Here is a 20844-nt window from a genome sequence, read left to right as displayed (position 1 = left end):
AACAACAAATACAAACATAAATAACCTTGAAAATATGTACATATGTTGAAATAAAATATATTTACCATGGTGGATAATGCCATTCTCTAACAACGCTTGGCCAAGATGAACACCTTCTTCAGATTTGTGTATTTCTCCAGTTTCCAATAACCAGGACACAAACTCACTAGGTTAAAAAACAAAACAAAACCACACACATACAAAACAATTCCAATATTTTTAAGGCTTTAACTCTAGAAAGCAATACTGTACAATATTCCACACACTATTCATTTAGCAGACTGCAATGAGCAGTATTCATACTGACATAACACTCTTCAACATATTCTGCATAACAGAATTATTTCCAACATATTCTCATTTTCCACTTGTATTTGTTATACGCAGAGCTGGTAGTCACTCCTATTAAGGTTGAGGGATACTTCCCATTATAAGACCGTGTTTTCAGTTACTTATAACTTTGCCAAACTTTAACTGTCAGGCTGAAATTTTCCATGCTGGGTGTCTGCCACAAGATGCATTTTTCTAGAAAATTTCAGCCGAAACAGTTCAGCTGCTTCTGACAACAAGATTAGAGGAAAAATACATTGTCTTGCCCATGGTGTTTTTTTTCTGAGACCCTTTAAATGTCTCTTGTCTTTAGAGCAGGGACTTGAAATTTTGGCAGAGGGCAGATGTCCTTTGTGTGATGGATGTGTTTTTTGACATCTCTGGGAAAATCCACCCAAATTTGGCCAAGTTATAAGTATATAAATATCTCAGTTTGTATATGCCCAGTAGAGACTTGCTCAGTGACAATGGAAGTTTTAGCTGCAACACTCTATCATGCTCCAGCCTCGGATGCAGGGGTCAGAGCAGGACTCTCTCTGCAATTGCAGCTCTGGGCTCTGTAGGCCATGGTGGGGCTGGGGCATCAGAATTGAGAGACTGAAGATTCTCTCTCCTGGGTTCTTAGTGACCATCCTGCTGAGCCGGCGCAGTGTGGATGAGGAAATTTCCTAAATCAAATGCAAAGGGGACAAGATAGATTGGGAAAAAGAGTCTGGGAGTGGGAGTGAGATCCTGGAGGCTGGTGGGGAGAGGTTGGGACTGGCTGGACAAGGAAATGGGACTCAGAACCAGTGGAGCAGGGGAAAGGAGGTGATGGGAGGGAGACATCTGTAGGAAAGCAGATGAGAAGGCCCAGGAGCTACTGTGGACCAGAAACATGGGCAGGGGCAGAGTAAGAAACTGGACATGAGAGGGGAGGGGAGAGACAGATCAGTTAAGAATCTGGGTGCGGGAGGAGACAAGAAATCAGGGCTGGGAACAGATAAGCAAGGAGACTAGGACTGGGATGAGAAGCCTGAGGAGTGGATACTGGACTAGCAAGGTAAAAGGAATAGGACTAGGATGAGAAGCCAGGGTGAAGAAGACACATGATTGGGATGGATACAGGCCAAAAGAGTCTGTGCCCACAAGAGCACATTCCCCTGCAGAAACTGGAATGGAACCGAAGTCTGCTGAGTCTCATCATTCCTTTGCTGTCAGCAAATATCTGTGAAATCCACTGGCAAAGTATGTGTCTTATCTTTCTCTAGTTATCTGGAGGATGTCAATTTACTATCATTATCAGTCACTCCATTAGGTCAAGTGGCAGAAGTCTATGTGGTAGACTTAACGTTTCCAACCCTGCTGATATTGCATGTGGGTGTCAATATGATGCCACATGATGGAATACATGTTTTATTAGTTACCTAGGAAATTACACACCCACAAAATACTATATTAAAAGAGGATTACTGAGATTGCAAAGTCAAGCACTCAAAATTTAGGAAGTGACAGAATTAAGGTTGCCCATGTAACTTTAATTCACCGCCTTTGTGTGTCTGGATTATAATACAGGTTTTTAATACGTGGTAATTCTTCCACTCTACTCTGCGCTGGTTAGGCCTCAACTGGAGTATTGTGTCCAGTTCTGGGCACTGCATTTCAAGAAAGAAATTTGGAGAAATTGGAGAGGGTCCAGAGAAGAGCAACAAGAATGATTAAAGGTCTTGAGAACATGACCTATGAAGGAGGGCTGAAAGAACTGGGTTTGTTTAGTTTGGAAAAGAGAAGACTTAGAGGGGACATGATAGCAGTTTTCAGGTATCTAAAAGGGTGTCACATAAGGAGGAGGGAGAAAACTTGTTCACCTTAGCCTCTAAGGATAGAACAAGAAGCAATGGGCTTACACTGCAGCAAGGGAGGTTTAGGTTGGACATTAGGAAAAAGTTCCTAACTGACAGGGTGGTTAAACACTGGAATAAATTGCCTAGGGAGGTTGTGGAATCTCCATCTCTGGAGATATTTAAGAGTAGCTTAGATAAATGTCTATCAGGGATGGTCTAGACAGTATTTGGTCCTGCCATGAGGACAGGGGACTGGACTCGATGACTTCTCGAGGTCCCTTCCAGTCCTAGAATCTATGAATCTATGAATACGTAATCACATACTATTTCTAACATAGGACCCCTAACTTATTCAGTTCACAGCATGGCCTGCTCTGGGGATCAATCAGGGCTGTATGTGAAGGAGTCTCTCGTCTGTAGGATTGTTGTGATAATTGCGTCTAATTGTGAGCTCAACCGTGAAAAGTGATGGTAAGTTTATAAAAGGTGACAATAACCTATAACAACAAATGTTAAAGGGGGAAAAGTATGAAAAGTGAGACAGAAAGACTGAACTAGTCCAGAATGAAAAGGCCTACTAATATACACCTCTACCTCGATATAATGCTGTCCTCGGGAGCCAAAAAATCTTACCGCGTTATAGGTGAAACCACGTTTGATCCACCGGAATGCACAGCCCCGCCCCCCCGGAGCACCGCGTTATATCCGAATTCGTGTTATATCGGTCGCGTTATATTGGGGTAGAGGTGTAACTCAAGGACTGTGTAAAGATTATGCTTGGTAAAAGAGAAAACTGTGGAACGAGAAATCAATGAACCAAAATTAGTGTGTCGGAATTAAGACCTAATTGATGAATAAAATAATGAGGGGATTGACTATTCCACCCCTCACTCCCCTTTTTCGGTCCCTAAAGAAAGAGACTTTGAGAGAAAATATGGCTACTGGAGCAAGCTTCATCATCAAGGCTGCGAGCCCACATTCTCCTGGGACCCCGGGGGCCTTCATCATTCTGATCCTGAGGGATGTCCAGACCAGACTGGGTGAGAGGGACACAGATGACACTTCCAAATCCACCAGCTCTAGCTGAATCCCAAACACCGCCTGGGATGTGAGATTTTGTTCGCCACCTTAGTGTCCTTTTGTTTCCCTATCTTATTTCTTCTCTTTCCTTTCTCTCTCTTTCTTCTTCTTTCTAATAAGAGTCTAGCTTAGCCAGCCAAGACTCTATATTTTGCAACACTGCTGTAAACCTGTGACTTGAAAGTGCCAGCTAAAAGCAATGCCCTAAACACCCCAATTCTGGTACAAGTTTGCCAGGTCTCCAGGAGGCTGATAACACTGTGTGTGGGCCTGTGTTTTTCCAGCACTGAAGCTGCAAGTGAAAGTCAACATCAGAAACAGAAGCTGCATTTTCTACTTTTGCTATTCTTTTCTTTCCTTTTGTGTGTGTATTTGCCTTGTTTTGTCTTCTGGGAAATGGGATTGGACTTTAACAACAAGAGCAACAGCAGCAGCTTCAGCCCATCTCAACTAAATTCTTCTCTCCCCCTCTCCCCCCAAAAGGACAGTTATTAACATCTTTAATACCATTTAAGAGACTGTTAAAGAAGGGGTTCTTTTTCTTCTAAAGACTCTCTGGAGCTCTAGAAAGAAAGGGAATAAGGGCTGTTGTTAGACTGAAAGCCTTACTTAATATTTTAGATTTCAAATGCTTTAAATGTTTTTCCTTCTCTTCTGTATCTTTAAAAAAGGGATTTTTAATGGTGTGTTTACCAAATTGCAAACCTTGTTTAACACTGTTTAATGCTGGACAGGGACTGGGTTATGTTAGCACTTTTAACTCTTTGGATCCATATACTCCATTTCAATTAATACAAGAGGACCTCTGCCCCATTTGTGCAAGAAACTGGAAAGTATGTAGTGAATGAGGCAGGGATTGCAAGAAGAGAAAGAATTGTTTCATGGTTTAGACTGTTAGATGCAGCCCTGGCGAATTGGATTCTATCCCTGCCTCTGCCACAGACTTCTAGTGTGATGCTAGTAAATTCACTTAACCCAAACTTTTCATAGGTGATCACTAGTTGTATGTTCTTCATTTTCTGTGTGTCCAACTTGAGACCCCAGGCTCTGAGCTGCAGACAGGGCCAGCTCCAGGCACCAGCCCACCAAGCATGTGCTTGGGTCAGCACTTGGAGGGGGGCGGCGCGGCGCTCTGGCCCGAGAGCGGGACCGCGACTGGGCTCTCCGCCCTCCCCCCGGCGCTCTGGCCAAGTCCTCACAAGTCAATGGGAGTTGTGCTTTGAACATAAAGTGCTATATAATGCCAAGTATTCTGAAAACTCAGGTCTCAGTTGTCCTAAATTGGGCAACCAGAATTAGCAGAAACTTTTGACTTTAATTATCTCTCTATACCTCAGTTCTCCATCTCTAAAATGGGGATAGTAGCACCCCCTCACCTTACAGGGGTATTGTGAAACTAAATTAGTTCATGTTTGCAAAGTACACAGAGATACTATTGTGATGATCATAAAAAAGCACAGGAGAAAATTAATAATTCTGCCTTCACTGCAGGGTTTGAATAGTGTGCAGTAAATAATGCCTGGAACCACACACTGAAGAACAAGGAGAAAATAAAATAGTGTTTAACTGCTCATTAAATGAACACTGTCCATCCTGTGCAATGATTGAGGCAAGGGTTCTGGGGATAAAATATGTAACGTATGTAATCGTGTCATTGTATCATAATTCTTACGCACAAGGGAAGAGTTAGTTAAGATTGCCTGGGAAACTAATTCTAGCATTTCCTAACTGTTGAGTGCTTGACTTTACAACCTTAATAATCTGTTTTAAATGTATTTTTGTGTCTAATATATTATTTACTTAGTTGGCACATATATCAAACACACTTGCATACACACAACACATATGGTGAAGATATCCAGGTGATAAGTTGCACCAACCTTACAATAAATAAAATTCACAATTTACCATACATCTTTGGCTACCTCACCTGCACACTGCCCATTAATCCATCTCTTGTGGGACTGCTTCTAATTTTCTAAACCTCTGAACAATCTCCATGTCTTTTTTAAACCTACATCCTAGACAAATTCCCCCAAATATGGAATTTTCTCCCAACATTACATTGACCCCTTGCAGAGGACAGGCAATACTGATTACTAGTCCAGTGAAAGGTTTAAGGTCCCATACTTGATCACCTCGCACAGCTAGAAATAAGAACTTTATACCGCTGGAAAGTTAGGAAAGGGCAACTCATGTCCACCCTGGAAGCCATCACTTGCTTCTATCCAAAGAGGATCCTGATATCAGACCTTCAAGAAAAGCTATTTTCAGTCAGTTTTAGAGTTTTTTATGGCTTCATATGTCCCTGTACAATTGGTTTCATGGTAATCTGGTTTTACTGGTGGAGGGATGCAAATAGCATCAAAATGTTTTACAATGTGGTATTTCTAAAATAGTTTTCCTATTAAAACATGGTGTGATGGTATAAAACGTGGTATAAAAAGTTCATCAGCACTTGTTTGGGATCATCTGCATAGCTCACGTATGTTGTCGCCACTTATGATTAAAGCTACTATCCCAATCTTATCAATAGAAACTTTCTATCAGACCGTCATGTTCTCTCTCTCCCTCTTTCTGTATATATAGTATGGAGGTGTTGATACTGCTCTGTACTTCAGATTGAACTGCAATTTGCACTTAATGCAAGACTAAAATCCCTGTTTCACACACTAATAATTGAGTCTAATCTCCACATTTGGCATATAACTGCACAAGTTATAGTTCTAAAATATTATTCCTTTTTGAAGCCTAAACCCTGTCATGTACTGGTCTACTCTACCACTTTAGTAAATCATGTATTTTAAAAAAATGTTATTCTCCTATTTTTATTATACCACAAAACTAACTTTGATGTCCTTCACCACTGACTGTTTTCCATCATGCAACAAATAAAAATGGGCACGAGCTATTAACATCAGCCTGCTGGTAGCTTTTAAGATTCAGACAGTTAATTGCTATACTAAATAGGAATTTAAACCAGAGTTTCCTTGGGTGTGTTTCTTTATAACAGTAAGTAACAGCATCAATAAGAACAAACATTTTAGATACATTACTGCAACAATAGTGCATATTTAATGGTTTTTCAAAACAGACAAATGATATTCTCAATCATAGCAAGTAATATAGTGATATTGAAACCTCTCTATCAAACAAATAAGTATGAATAATTTTCCTGGTCCTAAATATATGGCCCTAAACAATCTTAGACTGTGCACCCAAAATTTGAGGGCCCACAATTAGAGGCCAGTTTTGAATATTTTGGACCAAGTGATTTACATCAAAGAGCATTATGTTCTTATTCCATGCCAACTACATTATGAATCAGGAGGGATGGAGTGAAATGCTAGCCTCATTGACGTCAATTGGAGTTTTGCCACTGATTTCAACTGGAGCCAGGATTTCACCCATATGCTTTAATTTTGGTTATTACACTTACTAGCTGAGTGACTTTGGTAAAGTCATTTATCATCTCCAAGCTTTCGTCTTCTCTTCTGTAAAATAGGGGCAATGTTAAATACTTACATCACTAAGTACTTGTGTGGAAGCACTAAGTGATGTCTGTAAATGTTTCATAAGTGCTAATCTTTCTTAGGATTAGTGGAGGATGAAGGCTGGAACAGAACTTTGCATCATGGGCTTATTATACCATCTGCGTCATATGGAATTCTTAAGAGGCTCACCTCAAACAGGAGTGGACTTTCTAAGGTCCTTAAAACCAACATGCAGGGCTCCTAATAAACCAAATTTAATAACTCCTGACTTTCCTTCCTTCCAAAAAAACAATAAGTTCTTGAAAGGCATAAGACTGACAGCTAAAACAATTTTGAGGTTCTGAGGCCAAGCCATTCTGAAATTATAATAAATCAAATCAAATAAGTTAGGAAAATGTTCCAAGTTCAAAAAGTGACACCACTTCATCTGATATACACTTATACCTCCAATGTGCCTTTGCCAATTTACATCTATCTTCCAGAAATGTTCTAACTTGGAATAAAATTATACCTGTGAAATTTCAGGCAGATTGATTTAAATTTTGGTTAATTTAGGGAATGGAAGAAAATTGGGCCTATAATAGGAAGCTTCTTTCAACCTTAATTATAGATAATACTATACAAGATTTAAAACATGTTTCTAGCTGCTTAAAATCCAAATGATAAAAATGCATACCATACCTTCCCAGAAAACATTTGGGGAAAGTAGTTAGTTTTCTTTTCCTGTCTTTGATTAGGTTCCCTTGTTTGCACATCATTTTGTAGAGTTTCTCTCCCTGCTCAGAGATCATCACCCAAGTGTCTTGTTCCATACCCAATTTTAAACCTGCCAACAAAATCCAAAACGCTTTTGTATTTATAAAACATTTCCCAGCTATCACCATTATCTTTCAAATTTTAGATATAAGTAACAAATATAAAAAATAAATATTTAAGTGTATAAAAGCAGAGTCATAACTGGACACATTAAATTATCTTTATTAGTACATAGATGCTAATATTAATATGAATAACAAATCCCCGTAAAAGTAAACAATAAAATATTCCAAAAATATCTGAGAATATATTAGAATGTTATTTATAAACTCCCTACAGTGAAGTGACAATCAATGAAAGTTCCTGACAGCATATATTTATTCTCTCTTACATTGATATCACAGTAGGAAATATTAGTGTTGTGCTTTTCATTGGTTTCAAATGGGGGGGAGGGAGTATTCTCCCCTCCCCCATGTTTGAGAAAAGCTTTTTCCATTTTTCAACTTTTATTGTGTTATAAAAAAATAATTCGTATTTATGCTTTATCTTATATAATATTATATATATAAGATATTATATTATATAATTTGTACTTATGCTTGTACTACTGTTTTATCTTTTTAAAGCTCTGCACAAAGACTAATTAATCCTCACACGTACCCTTCACTGTAGAAAGGCAAGTTTAGTTCATCCTATTCTACAAATGGAAATTAGTGTTTGAATTTTTATTCACTTCGCAGTTTTTACAAAAAAAATATACATGCTTTTCAGTTTGTTAACTTTTTCCTCATTTTTTTTTGTTTTTCTTATGCGACTACTATTACTTCTTTTGAGTAAAAGATAGCCTTATTGTTGTTCAGAACATATTTTCCTTGAACTACATGATGTATTGACCACCCATGATGACCTGTGCTCCCAGAAAGTATTGGAAATCACAGCTAAGTTTCTTTCTCTATAAATGGTTCTGAACTCTGCAAAAATTGTACAATGTGGAATTTTTGGTATGTATTTTATAGAAACATACTCTCAATTTATCTGAGTTTTTTCAGATTTTATCAGTTTTAAAAACTGGAAATCTTCTGTATGAGTAGTAGGTTATTTTTTTAATCTGCAATATAAACAAAACAAAGATAATAGTGGCATTAGTTGGAAAAAAGCTGATAAAATATAGCATTTAACATCGATACAGAAATGTTTCTCACTAAACATTCACCTGATGCTGATAATCCAGACAAATGGATTAACCAATACAAGTATGTTCACTCCTGGGGAAAAACAACTTAACCAGTATACTGCCCTTAGAATATATGGGTCAAATGGCATCCTGATGCATTACACTCACATCACTTGCTTTCATTTTTTAAAATAAAGGAGTAAATGCACATCATCATAAATCTTGTATGAGAATATACTCCTATTAAGTTAATAAAGAAGGTTTAAATGCATCTTCCTGCATTCCCTAGGTGATTGCATAAAAGCCAACAAACTGTATTACAATCTTTTTTATATAAAATCTCCTGATACAGTTGGAGTTTCCATTACACCAGAAACATAGTGATATAAAATGGTCCTGGTCCATAGCTCAAGTTAGAAGATTAATAGCTACAATAAATCCAATACTTCAGCTATAGCATTCTTTTCCATTTTGCTCAGTAGCATTTACCTTGATTTCAGGAACCAATATAGGTTGAATTTCTCTCAATATCTTTCACATAGCTGGTTTTGATTTAGCATTTCAGCTTATTTATTTGGGGAAAATTGCCATAGCAAAAAAAGGTGTCCTTTTTGTTTAGATAAGGAGTTGAAAGGGATCCACATCCCAGGAGATCAACATTCTCTGTGTTCAGTTTCTCCTCCTAGTTGGTCCAAGTCTTTTTCCTATAATCATTATCTGTACTATAAGAGTTTCTCCACAGGTCAATTTCATGTTGGATTTCCTGGTTGTGTGTCAATTAGTTCCTTCTGCAAAGGAAAGCATCTGCTCATAACCTCCTTATCTGGGCAAAACTTCTAAGGAAGTCAATGAGAGCATTGCCTAAGTAAGGCATTTAAGAAGCCAGGCTTATTCTAAATTGAGCTGTTAGACAACACACTGATAGACTGGAGTTATAGCAATTCAATAGCACAACTTGTGATGGAAAGATAAAGCAACCAGGTCTCTTTCATTATTGGAATTAGAATTGTAACAAGTTGCTTAAAGGTAAAAGTAAAAGAGCTTGAAAAAGTTTAGCTACAATCCATGACGTTTACATCCTACAGTTGCTAGAGGGACTATAGAAAAGCATATACTACAAATTTTCAAATTATGACTACTATGATCCTAATAAATGAATTGTGTCTCTCCCCTTTTTGATTTTTAGAAAGTTATGTGCGTGCAAACTTCATCTGAATTGCACACACATCAAACAGAAAAATTTGGTTTCATGTCTCATTAAGTAAACATAGAATTAAAGCATCTTTTTATTCGTGGTGAATGGGAAATTGTTTACAGTTACTTTTAGCGTATTTGAATTCTGTAAAGATGTTTGTTTGGTTCATGAGTCATCCGACATCCTGCTTGTAATTAAGTTGATGCATCCTGCCACATAAGAGGTGTTTATACAGATGTTTTGGAAATTGTCTGGGTAGGAGGAGATAGAGCAAGTTTATGAGTTGTCAGAAGATAAACATTTAAGGAACAGATTGTTAGATTCTGTGCTGGGACCCAATATGACTGTTGCCCCAGTCTCTCTTTATCTCTTCATCTGCTATTCCATCCCCTTCCCCTTTCTCTTTCTATTTACTTCCTCCTTATATCGTAGTTATATCTTCAGTGGCAAAAGTACTGCTATTAACCATTAGTTGAGAGAAACTGAAGACATGACAATATGGGCCCAAATTGTAAAGTTCCATTCTGAAATCCAAAGTTCTGGAGTGTTCAAATCTTGCATTTTCATTTCATAGAATCATAGAATCTCAGGGTTTGAAGGGACCTCAGGAGGTCATCTAGTCCAACCCCCTGCTCAAAGCAGGACCAATCCCCAATTTGGCCTAGTGAAGCCTGCATAGGGATCTGAACATCATCAGGCACCTCTCTACTGGAAGCAACTCAACAGCAAAATTTTATAGCACCAAGATGGGTAATAAAAACCGACAGCATATCAACATGAAACACTTTTCAAATGGCCTCACTTTTCATGTGTGAACTACAGATGTCAGTCAGGAGCCAGAGCAAATCAAGATAGATAGTACCCAGGTTGTCTGGCCTGATTGGCTGAAACCTCTCTGACCAAGTTGCATGAAAGGCCCTAAACCAAAAGCAGATGGATTTCTTTCTTGTTTTATGCACCTGGGTTTCCCCCTAGTTTCCTCATTCACCCTTTCAAATGTTGAGTACTTCAAGGTTTAAGCCCCTTCACCATTATTTATTATTAGTACTTCTACATATTTATTATTAGTACTTCTATATATTAGTGCCTAGATTCTCCAGTGGAGATCGGGGTGCTTGGTGCTGTATAAACCTATGATAAGAGACAGTCCCTGCCCTGAAGATCTTACAACCCAAATAGAAAAGGCAGATAAAGGATGGGAGAAAGAACGTATTATTATCATCATTTTACATATGGGGAACTCAGGCACAGAGTGATTAAGTGACTTGCTCAAGATCACACAGAGAATATGCGACAGAGACATGAAATGAAGCCAAATCTCTTGAGCCCTAGACCAATGCCCCAATGACAAGGCCGTGCTTCCTTTCATCATCAAGGCTCCATAACTTGTTACTTCCTATAATATGTTTGCTGGCAGCTGAAGTTAGTGCTATGTAAGTTGGTGCTGTGTTGTCTCTCATTGGCTTAGTTTTCTATTCTGCACTGTGTTCTCTGTGAATACCTGGGATTATGGCCACTTTTGAAATCAGGTTTACATTTTGTCTAAGGTTCTTCCACCCACATTTAGCTTTTTAGGAATGATTTTGCCTAAAATGTGGATTTTCACCTTCCTCCACTTGGGGTGTGATATGGATGTAGGGGTGGTGTCATACTTCATACTTGTATTTCTGGTGTAACTTTTCGGGAGGGGGGGAAAATGTTCATGTTCTGGTTTTATGCTTCAGAAGATAGTCTTTGCCGCAAATCAGGATCATGAAGAACTGATGTATCAAATTACACTGCCTTCCCAGTGACAATGGTGGGACACTAAGTGAGGCTAATCACATTTATTAGCATTTTGGGGGTATAAGGTGTCATTTGCATTACCTTGAGGGTGGCTCATCTGCATGAAGGCCCAATACAGCCAGCTGGCTCATTTCAAAAGCATAGGTAGCTCGTCCCAGGATGGCATCAGTAAATACAGACACATTAGCAGATATTATGGGGCAGATCCTCAGATGGTATAAATTGTCATAGCTCAACTGGCCTCAATGGCACTAGCTGAAGATCTGCCCCAGGGACTATCAAGCTTCAGACCAAGGCAGCTGTCAGATTCCCATAATTCACACGTCCCCAAATTGTGTGGGTGTGCCCCCCTAGGGAGAGGAGACACATGTTCAGGGGGGCGCAGCTGAGCCCTAGGCAAGCCCCCACAGGGAACGGGGAGGGAGCACCACCCAGCTCCATTCCCGGCCCAGGCTGCCGGCCCTGGCTGCCAGCCCCGTGCCCAGAGCTCCGCACCCCGTACACTGGTTGCTGGCCCCACACCCGGGGCCCCAGCTGCCGGCCCTATGCCCAGGGCCCAGCAGAGGCTCTGCTCCCGGCCACACCGCCATCTGTGGCCCCAGCCTTGGCTCCAATACCCCTGTCCACCCCCCCTCCCAGTCCCAGCTCAGGGGAGAGGGGGTGCAGACCGTGGTAAGAGGGGGGCACGAGGTAAAATGTTTGGAGACCACTGCAACAATAGCATCAGTTACCAGTACACATGACTGGAGTCACATTCAGCAATGATGTCCTTCCTGGTTGAAATTTGGTTTGTGTGTTTCAAGTTGTTATTACATCAGTGCTTCACAGACAATTTGACCCAACATCATGGGTCTGCCCTATCTGGAGCTTGCCACTTGGCTGTACTTTTAATGAAAATACAAATGTAACATGGTCTGCCAGAAATGAAATGCAATGTAAAGTTTATTCACCTACCTTTCCTTCTCTCTCTCTCTTTTAGAATAGCTTCCAGCCATTCTTGCTTCTCTTCAGAAGTTTTTGCCATGCATACAAACCATTTGTTCTTTGCTGTGTTGTGGATTTTCCAGCCATTAACAACAATGTGGCCACTGCTATGAAAGTCAGCTGGAAATAGATAATGGAGAGAAATCTCTCAGAGTAGCATGAAATGAATTAAAATATGACTGTTTTTTATTAGACTCCCCACCATAATTCCTCAGCTCTTCCTGTAACAAACAGAAGAACAAGGAATTTAAAGTATTGTTTTTCTAATTTTGACAATCAAAATCCACACAGATTGTAAGCTATGTTGTATTTCCATATATTGTATTCCCTGCTGAAGAAGCCTTCAGTGAATTTAGTGTTTTTGAATAGTATTAGATTGACAGCCTTGGAGCTTGAATTTCTCTATATAATCACAGATGATCTATTATTTGTAGCTTTCCCACATTACACGACCAGAGTGCCTTGACCTAAGGCTGCGGGTTTGTCACAGAGGTCATGGAAGTCATGGATTCCGTGACTTTCCATCACCGCTGTGACCTCTGCAGCGGCCAGTGCACCTGGCTCAAGGGCAGCTCAGGCAGCCCCTGCACCAGTCGCACCGGATGCTGCTGGGGCAGTCTCAGGCCATCCCCTCCCCACCCCAGCAGCAGGTTGGTTGTAGGAGGGGGTAGGAGATTGGGGCACAGGACAGGGTGAGGCGGGCTCAGGGCAGCACTTACCTGTGGGGTTCCCCGGAAGCAGCCACATCCCCTGCTCAGCTGCTAAGTGGAGGCGTGGCCAAGCAGCTCTGCACACTGCCTCTGCCCAGAGCCCTGGCTTCGCAGCTCCTATTGGCTGGGAACCATGGCCAATGGGAGCTGAGAAGGCAGTGCCTGGAGGCGGAGACAGCCACGCCTCTGCCTAGCAGCTGAGCAAGGTGGATGTCGCCACTTTCGGGGAGCCCCCCAGGTAAGCACCACCCAGAGCCCGCCTCACCCCATACCATGCCCCAGCCCCCTGCCCCCTCCCACACCCAAACTCTGCTGCTGCTGAGGGGGGAGGTGTGGAGCCAGGTAGGGAGCCTGCCAGCCCCACCACACATCCCCCCACCCCCAGCACCAGTGGGGGTTCCGGGCCATGCACCAATGCCCGCCCACCCCCCCAACCCTCGGGTCGCCCTCCTTCACACACACACACACACAAAAGTTCTAGTCAGGGGTACATAGTAAAAGTCATGGACAGGTCACGGGTGTGAATTTTTGTTTACTGCCTCTTACCTGTCTGTGACTTTTACTAAAAATACCCGTGACTAGAACGTAGCCTTACCTATAACCCATTCTTCCAAATACAGAAATGTCAGCATTAGCACATACAGTATAGTATGCTTTTGTTTTCAAATATCTTGAATTTTCAAATCTATTAACTTTACCATATTCTATCTTATGAACAAGCTTTATGCATTTTATTATTCATTAATGTTACTTCCGTTTTAGTTACAACATGTCTTTAAAATTTTGATGTTAGTACTTTCATCTATGAATCTTATCTGGAAATCTGCTAAACAAGCAATCTTTCACACCCACAGTAGTGTCCTTGTCTACAATGAACATCCTTCAACAGAATTATCTGCCTTTCCTTTGGGCAGAAATATTTGCAAAACCCAAGTGACAACAAAAATCATTTCATGAAAAATATAAATTAAAACTTGAATTAACTACCACTGTGCAATAAAAAAAGATCTAAGGTCAACAGTATCTCCATTACTAACTTTCTTTAAGAGGCAGGAAAATCCAAAGGCCAGCCAGAAACCATCCTAATAACTTCAGAGCTTTATACTTTGCAAATCCTTTTTCATAATTCAGCCCAGTTTTGTATAATGAGATGGGATTTTCCAAAACTGAAACCTTTGCCGAAATGCTTACTGAGATTTATCATAAATCTCAGCAGACATGCTGGTATCCTTTCAATAACTCTGTATTTTAATAAGATGGAATGCAGCCAAGTATTGTATACATAAGCTGGGAAACATCAGTAACTGTCAGAATGTATTGTTCAGAGAATCAGGAAACTGATGTCTAAATATTCAGCTGAAGACTTGTTCTGGTGCTCAAAAGTGTATATGAGAGAGTGTAAGTGTGTGAGAAGGAGAAATTTACAGTAATTTTTATAACATTATATTTATTATACTATTTACAAATTTTTCTATGGCACTTATTACTGTAATATGTGAACACCTAACAAACAAACACTGATATAGGAGTACTTGTGGCACCTTAGAGACTAACAAATTTATTATAGCATAAGCTTTCGTGGACTACAGCCCACTTCTTCGGATGCATATAGAGTGGAATAAATATTGAGGAGATATATATACACACATACAGAGGGCATAAACAGGTGGGAGTTGTCTTACCAACTCTGAGAGGCCAATTAAGTAAGAGAAAAAAAAACGTTTGAAGTGATAATCAAGATAGAGAATTCTCACGCTTCTTATCAAACTGTCTGTACTGGGCTATCTTCAAAAGTTTTTTTTCTCTTACTTAATTGGCCTCTCAGAGTTGGTAAGACAACTCCCACCTGTTTATGCTCTCTGTATGTGTGTATATATATATATATATCTCCTCAATATTTATTCCACTCTATATGCATCCGAAGAAGTGGGCTGTAGTCCACAAAAGCTTATGCTCTAATAAATTTGTTAGTCTCTAAGGTGCCACAAGTACTCCTGTTCTTTTTGCAGATACAGACTAACACGGCTGCTACTCTGAAACACTGATATATTTATCCTCACAACAACTATGTTAGGAAGGGAAATACTATTATCTCCACATTATTTACGCACCTAACTTACATTGATTTCAGTGGAATTTAGGAGCCTAAATACCTTTGAGGATCTGGGCCTAAGTGACTAGCCCAAGGTCACACAAGATGTCCATTGCAGAGCTTGAAAAAGAATCTAGATCTTCAGACTACCAGACCAGTTCCATAATCACAAGATAATACTTCCATATTTTATGTGCTGTTATTACAGTGGGAGCTGGCAGCAGCTCCTATATTTAGGTTGCCTAAATTTTTTATTACAGGAGATTGCTGAAACCTTTTTCTGAGGAACTCTAACATCTCCATTGTTTGCAGCAGGTCTTTGAAATTTGGTGTGTGGAAAGCTCTTGGGTCCAAGGAGTGCGCTTCCACTGTCCTATGTATTGCCACTCAAGTTTGATGAGTTATAAACTCTTGAAAAACACCACTTCCCTTCTTTTGTGTTATTCTGTCACTTGCATGCCTCAGGAAAAGTTTGGCAGCATATCAAAATAACAACTCAACATGAACATTCTAAGGCTGGGACCATGTTGTTGCCAAAGCATCAGCACACACTGCACTGGGAAAGCCTGGGAGCTGCTACAGCAACTGTAGCATGGGAGGCAAGGTAGGAAAACCAGGCCAGGCCCCTTCCACAGCCATCCGCAGACTCAGCACATGGTCCTAGGAACCCATCTATTCCTTTCTGGGAACACATGAGGTGGGAACTCTCCTATCTCCCAGAGAGGAGGGGAACGAAAGAGAGCCTGACATAACCAGGCTTCCTCTGATCGGTACCAGCAGCCCATCCCCTCCATAGGGATAACAACCTTCTAATGCTAACATAGTTAGCCCTGCAGCTCAAGTGGTAGCAGTCGGGCAGTGCCAAAGTTCTGGGGTTCAAGCCCTGTTGATTATGAACAACGGGAACTTGTTGCAGTTGCATGTAATAGCCTTTGTTTTTCTCCTTTTTCCTTTTTTTAAAAAAAACTAGGAAATTCTATAAAAAATATTTTAAATAAAAATATGTAGGTTGCAAAATCATCAAAAAGCACACAAAAACTAGTAAATGACAGATACAGAGTTGCTCATGCAATCTTAATTCTGCTCTTTGTGCACATGAATTATGGCACAGTTTTTAGTTACATGATCATAATACTGTTTTTTTCCAGTCTCATTCAGTGTATGTAATGGATGCACAGGGGAGAGAATTAAGATTGCACAGCAATAGCAAACCTGGCATTTCCTAACTTTTGAGTGCTTGACTTTACAACCTAAATAATGTTTTTTAACATAGTTTGTTTTGTATGTAATTATAAATATACTTTTCTATATAACATTTATACAACTGAATTAAAAAAAAACCCAGATAAACATTACCATGAAAACAATGTCTTTTCTGTTCTAATAAATACAATAAGAAAAACAACACTATGCCTCCTGATGCTTGAAACAAAATGAATAGCTTCCACAAATTGTAATGCTCAGCCAAGGCCTGGCTTCATCAAGAAAAATAGCTTTTAGGAAACACATTGTTAATTTCCCCAGGCACATCATTTGCATTATAATATATCATACACATAAACCCCTCTTTCCCCAACCATTTGCTTCTGCTAACCAACAATGAGGGACATAACAGCATTTTTCTATGTCTGTCAATCAACATACTCCCCTAACAACTCTCTCGATTACTCACTCCTGCAGAATCCTCAAGTACAACAATGGAGTCAATAAAGGTATATCAGTTTACACCAGTTGAGAATCTGACCCAATGATTTTAAGAAAAAAAGGTTGTCCATTAAAGGCTTGCACACCAAAAAATTGCACATCAGAAGATCTGGAAACACCACTCAGCCTCCATCTGTCTTTATTGTTATTAATATTTATAAAAAGAGCAGTACATTTGTGTGACGTTTTACAGAAATTCAAAGGCAAGAGCCATGCCCCACATAGCTCACAATCTAAATTAAATTAAACAACTGGACAAAATGATGGCAACAGATAATTAAGGGGAAGAAAATAATATAATTCCAAATAGGAATATGCAAAACAAATGTGAATGAAGCTTGAAATAATAGATCAGTACATTTAGCAATAAGACAGGGCAAAAGAAAAGAAGCAGATAGCACTAGGTTAAACATCAGCTGTAGAAGCATCATGAATTAAGTGGGTTATAAAGGAGGCATTTGAATGGACACAGGGAAAGGGTGATCACACACATGGGGGCAGCGTGAAAAAAGGCATGATGATGCAAGTGGGAGAGAGAGATGAAAGGAGCAGCAAGGTAAGAAGCTATGGTGCAGCATAGGTTGTAGGGAGAGCTGTATGTAGAAAAAAGGTGTTGGCAAGGGGACAGTTGTACAGGGACCTGAAAATGAAGTTGAAGCATTTTAACATCATACAGAGAATCAGTGAAGCAACATAAGGAGGCAAAAGCAGCAGAAAAGGAAGAGTATTTTAGCATTCTGTACAGATCGATGGGGGTAGGAGGAGAGTCAAGGATGCAGGAAGAGAGGAGGTTACAGTAATCCAGGTAAGAGAACCAAAACATGAATGTAGGCTTTAGCAGCAGTGAAAAGGGGAAGCACTGGATTTTAGTAAAGCTTCAGAAGAAGAAGTGACAAGATTAAATAATAATCAGGATGTGAGGACAGAAAGAAAGGAAAGAGTGAAAGATAACCCCCAAGGCTTTTAAGTGACTGATGGGATAATAGCATTTTCTTGGGACGGGGGAAGAGAAATGAGAGAGAGGGAAACTATATAGGAGTAAAGATGAAATGTTGATAGGCTTGAAGAATCATTATGATAACCAGGACAAGACAATGAAAGGTGAGGAAGGATGTGAGCCTGAACACAGTGGAAGAGATTAGGAATTAAGAAGTGTGATGGGGCAGGTCAGCAATATATTTATGGTATGAGAGATCATGAGAGCAAATGAGATCACCCAGGGGTTAGATGTCAGGTGAAGAAAATGAAAGGACTATCGCCAAAACTATAGCAAACACAAGAGAGAAAGGGGAGGAGAAGGAACAAGAGAGTTCACTAAAGACTATATTGAAGGAGTGGTCAGCAAGGTTGGAGGAGAGCCAAGAAAAGATGAGAGACACAAAAACCCAGAGATGAAAGGGTACCACGTATAAGTTGTGGGTTGAGAGGCCAAAGATTATAGAAATATCAAGAATAATGGGTAAGGAGATATCACCCTTCGACTGGATGAGGAAGAGGTCATTAGCGTCTTCTGTGAGGTAAGTTTCAATGGAAGCCAACTGAAAAAGAAAATGGAGGAGCACTGGGAATAGACAGCATGTTCAAACAGCTTGAAGATGAAGAGCAGAGAAAAAGAACAAAAGTTAGAGAAGGAAGCAGGACTGAAAACCATCCTTCTGACTTGCTATGAAGATAATTATCATCCTGTAATCTTGAAAAAAATGAAAAGCAACCAACTACCGACTCCCTCCCTCCTTCATCTACCTGATTTCTCCACCCATCTGCTTCTTCCATCAAACAATGAAACCTTGCATTTAGAAAATGTTGAAAACAGATTTCAATCATTTCCAAACTTTTTTTCCCAAAATTTTTTGAATAAGGAGATTTGTTCAAACTGACCCTTTTTCATGAACAGTTTCGATTTCAACAAATAAACATTTTCTAATGAAAAAACATTTAGTTGGATAATTCTCAATCCACTCTATCCATGAGGTCCCTCTCCTTCTTCCTACCCCTCTCACTAGTAAGCCTTCCTTCTGTGGGGAAGAATGGGCTGCTTCTTTCCCTTCCCCATTTCCCCTCTCCCCCTTCTATGTGCTGCAGTGTGTGAGGCAGAAATCCCAAACTGAAAAAACAAACCTCTAAAATATTTCATTTTTTTAAAACTGAAAACCAAAAACATGTCGTGTTGGTAAAAATGTTTGGATTCCAAAAACCTGGCAAATTTTAACTGAAACCCAAACATTTTTACAAAATGTTTTCGGTTTTCACTTTCCAGGGTGTGTGGCATGTGTGTGTCTTTAAACAAAAAACAAGAACATTATGACCAACTCTATGCATTAAAATTGTAAAGGAATAAAATATCTTTTTTTTCCTTTTCCTCTTTTTAAACTTATTATGTTGCAATTATAGCATATAAAAGCAAATAAGATAATGTTCTAAAAGACGCAACTTTCAAAACTGTTTTTACTACCACATTATAGGAACAAGAATCTCCCATGTAAGCATGCTGGATGTTATAAAGTGAAATTTAAAGCACCATTTCAGTCAAGACAATAAAGATCACTTTAGCATTTCATCATGACTTTGCCACCAGTTTAAATCAGTCAGCTGTGACTGATTGACTAGGGGCTTGTCTTCACTTCCAGGGTAAGTCGACCTAAGTTTCACTACTCCTGCTACGTGAATAACGTAACTGGAGTCGATATAGCTTAGGTTGACTTATCCTGGTGTCTTCACTGTGCTGTGTCAATGGGAAATGCTCTTTGATTGATTTCCCTTATTCTTCTGAGAGAGCTGGAGTACTAGGGTCAACTGGAGACTGCTCTGCTATCGAATTAGTGGGTCTAAATCGACCCCTGCTTCATCGATTGCAGGGGCATTGATCTCCCCATAGTGAAGACCAGCCCTAAAACAGTAACTGCCCAGCTCATAATGTTTGAAATCAATGATGTGTCACAGAAGCACAGTTTTAGTGGCACTATCTGCTTCTATAAAGTGAGATCTTTATTATTTCCTTTAAATCTGATACTGCAAGGTGCTGAGCACTCTCTACTCCCTCAGGAATCAATGGCACTTGAGACTGCTTAACACTCCACAAGAGATGCTCAGCACCTTAAAAGATGAGTTTCTTTATGTTATAACTGATCACTGCAAATGTACTCACCTGTGCCATCATCTACGTTCTCCACTTCCATTACCTCTGTGTTTATTCTGCCTCGAAAAAGATACCGATGGCCATCAGTAGATGCTTTGCTGTTCTTCAATCGTCTTGTAAGAGAAAAAGCATAAGAACATTGTCCAAACACCATACTATACATTTTTTCTGTACCAAAACTACTATTATTTTTATGCATTTCAGTAGCATCTAATGGCTGCTATAAGAATCAAGGTCCAATTGTACTGGTGCTGTAGAAATCAGAAAGGACCCTGTCAAAAAGAACTTAGATCTCTTATAGAGCTGTTATAAAATTATAGTTAACTCATAATATAGTTTAGATAGCATTAGTACAGTGGGGAAAGTGGAGACGGTTCAGTTAGGATGACGCCCCCTCCTCCTCCATACACACACAGCATTTTCATTCTAAACCTCTTTTATCAAGGAGTCCGGTGGCACCTTAAAGACTAACAGATTTATTTGGGCATAAGCTTTCGTGGGTAAAAAAAAACTCACTTCTTCAGATGCAACCTTATGCCCAAATAAATCTGTTAGTCTTTCAGATGCCACTGGACTCCTTG

The 20844-nt window shown here is 39.8% G+C and overlaps 1 protein-coding gene across 5 annotated transcripts in view; it reads right to left on the bottom strand.

Annotated features, from left to right (window-relative positions):
* Window positions 1-20844, bottom strand: part of PREX2 (phosphatidylinositol-3,4,5-trisphosphate dependent Rac exchange factor 2) — a 394877-nt gene that overhangs the window by 155965 nt on the left and 218068 nt on the right. For all 5 annotated transcript variants that reach the window (XM_065585714.1, XM_065585712.1, XM_065585713.1 and 2 more), the window contains exons 8-11: window positions 20273-20376; window positions 12592-12741; window positions 7409-7553; window positions 66-166 (exon numbers count right to left, since the gene is read on the bottom strand). In XM_065585714.1, coding sequence (XP_065441786.1) covers window positions 66-166; window positions 7409-7553; window positions 12592-12741; window positions 20273-20376 — 500 coding nt within the window. The remainder of the gene's footprint in view (window positions 1-65; window positions 167-7408; window positions 7554-12591; window positions 12742-20272; window positions 20377-20844) is intronic.

This window comes from Chrysemys picta, chromosome 2 (assembly GCF_011386835.1).
Source record: "Chrysemys picta bellii isolate R12L10 chromosome 2, ASM1138683v2, whole genome shotgun sequence".
In the NCBI taxonomy this organism is placed as follows: domain Eukaryota; kingdom Metazoa; phylum Chordata; order Testudines; family Emydidae; genus Chrysemys; species Chrysemys picta.
This window is presented reverse-complemented; position numbering and strand designations above follow the sequence as displayed.